Source organism: Oncorhynchus nerka, linkage group LG21 (assembly GCF_034236695.1).
Source record: "Oncorhynchus nerka isolate Pitt River linkage group LG21, Oner_Uvic_2.0, whole genome shotgun sequence".
NCBI lineage: Eukaryota > Metazoa > Chordata > Actinopteri > Salmoniformes > Salmonidae > Oncorhynchus > Oncorhynchus nerka.
In genome coordinates, this window is record NC_088416.1 from 22,913,551 (window position 1) to 22,921,251 (window position 7,701).

Sequence of the window (7,701 nt, forward strand, 5' to 3'; positions counted from 1 at the left end):
ACTTTTCAGGGAGACAGAAACGCAATCATCTTTTGAAATGTGAAGTGAAGGCAATTATCTGAAAGGAATCATGTGACAATGATGGGTTTACACATAGTTTTTTAATCATCTTGAAAGTGTTAATGTAAAAAATTGTTTTTAACTCATACATCACAATTAATCTAAAACAATGAAACATGGCAAACAGTCTGTTGAATGTAAACATTAGAACATTGGGTTTCCAGACCTTTTTTCAGGTTTCATTAGCTCATCATCCTTTTCTATATGCCGTTTCTGAGCCAGGGCTGTGAAGACAAATGGCTGAGGGAACCCAATAGCAAAACATGTCTAATGCATTGCACACACATCACCCCTCAATCCAACTCTATCCATCCCTCCCAGGGGTTGCAGTCCCACATCTACCTCAGACACTAGTTCAATGATAAGCCACACCGTGTTCTCTCTGCTGTTCCTGGCTCACTCCTGTGTCTCTGGTGGTTGGGTATGAGGCTTGCGGTACTTGCATTGGATCCAGACACGGTACATGGTCAGCTGCTTGCCTCTGTTCACCTGCAGCCGCCGGTCCACCAGGTTCTGGACCTTCTCCAGACCCGCTTCACTGAAGTAGTCATGTAGCTCATCTGGAGAGAGATGTCACGGAGATATTATACACAAAAAAAAAACAGAAAGGGTCTAGTGTCTGAGGTAGATGTGGGACTGCAGCCCCTGGGAGGGAGGGATAGAATTGGGATACCTCCATGAGACCATTGTAATGATGGACACTATGGAGATGGATTGAGGGGTGATGTGTGTGTAAAGCATTAGTCATGTTTTGCTATTGGGTTCCCTCAGCCAGTTGTCTGCACAGCTCTGGGTTCACCCAGGTGCTTAGATACAAATATATACTTAAAAAAATTAAAAATAAACAGACTTGCAAATTACCACTGTTAAAAAGCAGTATATACTAGCCTTTTGATTGGATTTATTTATTACCTTGAGTGAAGAAATAGACTCGTGTTCCATCACCCCGGACATAAAAGTTATCTGACAAGCACCTTCCTGAAAAAGGAACATTCAATAATTCAATATTTTCCCTAAAACATGTACATATTGCTAATCACAATTTACAAGCATTTCGATACACACAAGCATTACGCTACACCCACAATAACATCTGCTAAATATGTGTATGTGACCAATATAATCTGATTCGATTCCACACAGTACCACGCATGAGTGCCTATGGTAACTAACCTTTCTTGAAGCGTAGCTGTGCCATGTCATAGCGCCCATAGTCCCTGAGCAGCAGCACTCCTCCAGGCTTCAGCAGCCGAGCCAGTCTGCTGATGGAGGCCTGCATCCTGACAGAGAATTGTTTTGGGATTTGATTGCACTTAAATTTTCCCTATCACACACACGCACCCACACTTGCTTGTTGCCACACTCAAACACACACGTCACACAGGGGCGTCTTACTTGTCCGGATGCAGGGCTGAGAGCACGAAGATGAGCACTATAACATCCTGGCTGGTGTCTGGGACAGGGTAAATAGCGCCCTCATCACCCAGGTCATGAACAAAGGCATAGCAGCGCCCGGGGTCATACTCTGAATTAGCCTGGTGGTGAAAGGGACAAGATGAATGAATCCATTTATCAGCCAACTAATGACACCGTCTATCAAGCATTTCTCCATCTCACCTTGACCAGCTCTACAGCGGTGCTGGAGAAATCACAGCAGTAGACAAAGAGTCCAGGGTCACTGTCCCACACAAAGAAGACAGGGTCATGGAACATGGAGGTGCGAACAGGGTTGCATCTAATACATATTGAGATCTGAATAGCAGATATAAAGCACACGAAGAGGGTAGTAGCTAGTATAAAACGTCAAACTGATCAGGCTGCATACTGCATAATGGGACTGCTCAATACACGTGGTCCCAACCACCACTCACTTGTTGGTCTTCAGAATGGGAAAGACAGTGTTTCCAACACCACAGCCAACCTATTGAATCAAACAAGGACATAGGTTAGCCTACTTTATGCCTGAGGGACACATATACTTAGCTGGACCCATATCTGTTTGTGCTCTTGCCAACTCTATTGCTCATTCTCACGGCAAACATGTCTAACATTACAATGAGTTGGCATAACACAGACTGGCACTCAAGCTAACATATACTGCAGTCATACTATGATACAATATTCCTCACCTCCAGTATGCGATACATGGCACTGGATCCAGGGTAGTCACCATCTACATGGGCCAGAGGGGTGACTTCACTGCTTTGGCCCTGGCTCTGTTCGAGACCATGTGGTTCACTCTCCTCAGCTCTATAGTCCCTAATACAGGAGTCCCGGTTGAGGCGACACTGTGGGGCCAGCTCAGGGAACTCTGTGAAGAGCCAGTGGCGGTCTTTGAAGAAGCGATTCTCATGGATGGTGTAGAATTCATTCCAGTACTCGTTCGCCCGGCAGTCAAAGTCCTCTGTTGAAATGAGTGGAAGAGATGCAAATTGACTACTACATATACTATATCTTGTTCTGGTACTAACACTACATGACAAAAAGTATGTGGACACCTGCTTGTTCAAAAACTTGTTCAAAAACCATCGGCATTTAATATGGAGTTGGTTCCCAGCTTTGCTGCTATATCAGCCTCCACTCTTCTGGGGAGGCTTTCCACTAGATGTTGGAACATTGCTGCGTGGACTTGCTTCCATTCAGCCACAAGAGCAATAGTGAGGTCGGGCGATTAGGCCTGGCTCGCAGTCAGCATTCCAATTCATCCCACAGGTGTACGATAGGGTTGAGGTCTGGGCTCTGTGCAGGCCAGTCAAGTTCTTCCACACCGATCTTGACAAACCATTTCTGTATGGACCTCACTTTGTGCAAGGGGTATTGTCATGCTGAAACAGGAAAGGGCCTTCCCCAAACTGTTGCCACACATTTGGAAGCACAGAATCATCTAGAATGTAATTGTATGCTGTAGCATTTATGATTTTCCTTCACTAGAATTAAGGCGCCTAGCCTGAACCATGAGAAACAGCTCCAGACCATTATTCCTCTGCCACCAAACTTTACAGTTGGCACTATGCTTTCGGGAAGGTAGCATTCTCCTGGCATCCGCCAAACCCAGATTAGTCCGTCGGACTGCCAGATGGTGAAGCATGATTCTTCACTCCAGCGAATGCATTTCCACTGCTCCAGAGTCCAATGACAGGGAGCTTTCCAACACTCCAGCCAACGCTTGGCATTGCACAGTGATCTGTGCGGTTGCTAGGCCATGGAAACCCATTTCATGAAGCTCCTGACAAACAGTTATTGTGCCGAAGTTGCTTCCAGAGGCAGTTTGGAACTCGGTAGTGAGTGTTGCAACCGAGGAGAGGTTATATATTAATTTTTTTCTCCCCAATTTTGTGATATCCAATTGGTAGTCACTCTTGTCCCATCGTTGCAACTCCCGTACGGACTCGGGAGAGGCGAAGGTCAAAAGCTGTGCTCCCCGAAACACGACCCCGCCAAGCCGCACTGCTTCTTGACACACTGCTCGATTAACCCGGAAGCCAGCCACACCAATGTGTCGGAGGAAACACCGTAGAGTTGGTGACCGAAGTCAGCATGCATGCACCTGGCCCGCCACAAGCAGCCGCATGAGCACGATGGGACAAGGACATCCCGACCGGCCAAACTCTCCTCTAACCCGGACGACACTTCAGTACTCAGCGGTCCAGTTCTGTGAGCTTGTGTGGTCTATCACTATGCGGCTGAGCTGTTGTTGCTCCTAGACGTTTCCACTTCACAATAAAAGCACTTACAGTTGATCAGGGCAGCTCTAGCAGGGCTGGAATTTGACGAACTGACTTGTTGGAAAGGTGCCACATTGAAAGTCACTGAGCTCTTCAGTATGGCCATTCTACTGCCAATGTTTGTCTATGGAGATTGCATGGCTGTGTGCTCGATTTTATACACCTGTCAGCAACGGATGTGGCTGAAATAGCCGAATCCACTAATTTGAAGGGGTGTCCACATACACTATATATACAAAAGTATGTGTCTAGCAGGCCTATGTATGGTTGTTTGTTTTATCACTTATCAGCGTCTAGCGCTGAAATAATTGATACCATACTCTCAGTTGGTGAAACTGTTCCCACAATTGGGAAACACCCACCCCTCAACACCACCCACCTGCTCTCAAGGATTAACGGGGTGCAATGAACCAACCTGAACTAAAATTTGGGCTTACACGAGACATTCTCCTTTAAGCAGCCATTCAGCAGCTTTTTAAGCTTAAAGGGATACTTCGGGATCTACTTTCCCAGAGTCAGATGCACTCTTGGATACCATTTTTATGTCTCTGAGTGCAGTTTGAAGGAAGTTGATAACTAGCGTTTGCGCAATGACTAGAATTCTTTGGTAACCGCTAGCATGCTAGTAGATACCATAGACTTACAGTTTTTTTTTTTTTTTTTTACCTTTATTTAACTAGGCAAGTCAGTTAAGAACAAATTCTTATTTTCAATGACGGCCTAGGAACAGTGGGTTAACTGCCTGTTCAGGGGCAGAACGACAGATTTGTACCTTGTCAGCTCGGGGATTCGAACTTGCAACCTTTCAGTTTCTAGTCCAACACTCTAACCACTAGGCTACCCTGCCGCCCCAGTCATGGTGCTTACGCTAGTTAGCATTGGCTCGCAAAACTCTCTCTAACTTCATTCACAATGGATGCAGATACATAAAAATGGTATTCATTAGTTAATTTGACTCTGGGGAAGTAGATAAAGAGATGTCATTGCCAAAATCCCAAAGTATCCCTTCTAAAGTCAATATACATTTGGCACTTACCAAAGAAAGGAGTTTCACTGAGCAGCTATCGTCATTACTGCCCTACCCAGAAATTGTCAAAATAAAAAGTGACAAACAACTGAAAAAACGCCTTATATGGAAATAATCTTGTTTTTGAGCAAGTGCTCATGTGCCAAATCCACCTCATTACTGCCACCAGAGATGTGTATATGATGCTCATGTCTCCGCCCTAACAATGGGAGTTGTTGTCCCAAAGCCGGGAAAACAGTAGACAAGCTTAGGTCCAAAATAAGCCCATAGAAACATATTGGGCTTATATTTGGACTGATTTTGGCCAGAGTGAAACCTCTCGCTTCGCCTCTTCCTCTCTGATGCCACGCACAGATTGGCTGATCCAGCAGCAGGAAAGGGAATTGATTTTATCACCTACAACAGTGTATGAACCTCATAATCTGTTGTTTCACCCATTCTACACGGAATGCAATAATAGATTAAGTAGACAATATAGGGTGTTTTTAGTGATTGCATATTTCAAGGCTTTCTTTAGTGTATTTGAATTATGTTACTAATATTGCAGAAGGTGCAGAAGAGGTAGATTTAGATTATTTCCAGAAAAGGCATTGGCCATGTTCGAGAGCATTAAAACTGCAATGTATCATGGGTAAATTGTGACTGACTGACTGATCTTCAAATAATAATGGGTCGTTACTTATGTCATTTGTGGATCAGTCAGTCGAGACATTATATACAGATCTCTGATGGCAGTAATGAGGTAGATTCTTTTTCAGATGCATGTCAATTTTATTTAGACCTTTTTTGGAAGTACATACTGTCTGGGATGGCAGCAATGATGATAGTTGCTCAGTGAAACTCCTGTCTTTGGTAAGTTCCACATGTATTTTGACATTATTAAGCTTGAAATGCTGGTGAATGAATGCTTCTCGGCTTAAAGGGGGACATCTCCTGTAAGGCCAGATTCTGTTTCAGAACCAACCTTGCTTCTCTTGAGGGAGGGGCTGACTGTTTTCCTGGACCTTCTTCTTGGCAGCTGCCTCTTGCTCCTCTGTCCACTCCACATTGTCCCTGAAAGTGAATGGGACACCAACACCACTAGAAACCAAGAGGAAGACATGCTACCCTATGCCTAGTTCTGTTCTGTCCATATGTTAGCCCAATAATAGACTAATGAAGCCTAAAGTTACTCCTTACAGTCCAAGGACCTTACATGTTCTGTTGAAAAGCAAATGTACAAAAAGGTGATAGAAGACGTAGATAGTTAATCTGTTTTGCCAAACAGGCGCTGTAACATGGAAATATGGCCGTGTGGGAACCCTAGCCCTATATAAAAATCTGTATCAATTTAACCTTGTTCTGATTTCCCGCTGATATGAAATGTAAGGTATTTGTGCTTCCAAAGCCGTACCGCAAGCGATGCATGTTTATGTTCAGACCAAGCCGTGGGGCTCTAAACAAAATACACATGTACAAAAGACAACTTCATCCAATGACTCTTGTGTAATGTAATGGAACTGAGAGACATGATCAAGGGCTATTCATGTGTGTACTACCACCAGTAGTATGCATGCTCAAATACGAACCATGCGTTGTGTTGAAAAACTTGACGTGGGTCTGTCAGGAAACGGGTTCCGAACTGAGGTCTTTTCAGTTCTCCAGATGTGGATTCTGGTAATATTTGTTCCGTTTCAGTGATGTTTTGCTCCACAATCCCTCCCACAGTAACGGGCGCTGCCATGTTGAATTGACGCACCGGAAGGAATGTCCAGAGAAGTTGAAGCAAAGACTACATTGTCAACGAGATATCCCACTATAGTCCGTAAATCAGCATTGCCTGTGAGTACTCTATTACACCAGTTGAGCGCGCCATAGCCCTACATTTGGCATTATGATCGAGAACGTGGCTGCTGGTGAGAACCCCACATGGGGATGAATGGAGGTAGGATGAAAGATGATGGCGGGCAAGGAAAAAAGTGCAGTGTATGAATAAATATGGAGTGTGGGATTGCACACACCTTCTGAAAGATCTGGCGAAGGAGAAGATGGTGGATAAGGGAAAAAGGGGATTATGTTTAGAGGGAGTAATGAATTGAGATTTGCACAGAACTTTTAGAAGAGCTAGAGTAGGAAGGTGAGGGTGAATTCATTGTGGTGGCAGGTGCAGTGATGACCACCGAGAAGAAGCTGAGTGTAGAGGGCAGCTGAGTGTAGAGGGCAGCGGTGTGGTGAGGGAGGTTGGTGCCAAGTGCAAAAAGAGGGATACGTCCTATAGTAGCTCAGAGGTGGAACCTGGCGAGTTTATGGGTGTTGTACCTGTGGTGAGGATCGCCGAGCATCCCGAGGATAAAAAGGATGATTCTGTCTCAGTGGGACGGAGATTTGTGGAGGGGAATCGATCCTTGCATTTTGGCTAATCCATATGTGGTGTCAGGTTGGATGGAGAAGAGGTTGGGGACTGTTGAAAGTAACTCTGAGTGGAATAGTTATGATTTATTGTGTTTCTTCAGTCCAGATTGAGTTAGGGACAAGAAATGTGACTTGCTTCGCTCTCTTGAACAGGGTGGAGTTGAAAGGAGTGATAACAGGGATGGCATTGTGTTGTGGATCAGTTGAAATGGAAGATTTGCGGTGTCTGTGACACCCGCCGTTTGGTGCGACGCAGACCCGGTGGAGAGCGTTGGGAAATGGAGAAGATATTGTCTGTCCTGCTGAGTAGAGTCTTTGGCATGAGATGAAGGAATGTGGTTTTACAGGTGGTGTTGAGCGGTATAGTGTTCTGTTCTCCCCGACCGTTGGACAGGAGCAGGATTAGACAGGGTTAAAAAGTGGAATGGGGTAGTGTGTTTTTTTTTTGAGAGAGAGAGGGCTAATAGTTGGCAGGGTAATTTTCCTTTTTCCCAATTT

The 7,701-nt window shown here is 44.9% G+C and overlaps 1 protein-coding gene across 1 annotated transcript; it reads right to left on the reverse strand.

Annotated features, from left to right (window-relative positions):
* Positions 1 to 82: 82 nt before the first annotated feature.
* LOC115104106 (tRNA N(3)-methylcytidine methyltransferase METTL2-like) lies at positions 83 to 6,572 on the reverse strand. The gene is made up of 9 exons (XM_029625329.2): positions 6,381 to 6,572; positions 5,777 to 5,865; positions 2,190 to 2,464; positions 1,932 to 1,981; positions 1,678 to 1,738; positions 1,456 to 1,595; positions 1,234 to 1,340; positions 973 to 1,038; positions 83 to 620 (listed from the first exon to the last, which is right to left on the reverse strand). Exons 1-9 carry the CDS (start codon positions 6,533 to 6,535, stop codon positions 457 to 459), a joined length of 1,107 nt encoding a protein of 368 aa, XP_029481189.1. The 5' UTR covers positions 6,536 to 6,572; the 3' UTR covers positions 83 to 456.
* Positions 6,573 to 7,701: the final 1,129 nt, after the last annotated feature.

Bases quoted from the DNA above. Each gene is read 5' to 3' on its own strand.
- LOC115104106 (XM_029625329.2), bottom strand. From the start codon at position 6,535: ATGGCAGCGCCCGTTACTGTGGGAGGGATTGTGGAGCAAAACATCACT. The intron at 5,866-6,380 runs GTTCGTATTTGA...ATTCACTTTCAG, and splicing joins GTTTTTCAACACAACGCATG to GGACAATGTGGAGTGGACAG. The intron at 621-972 runs GTAATAAATAAA...ATCTCTCTCCAG, and splicing joins AGTCTATTTCTTCACTCAAG to ATGAGCTACATGACTACTTC.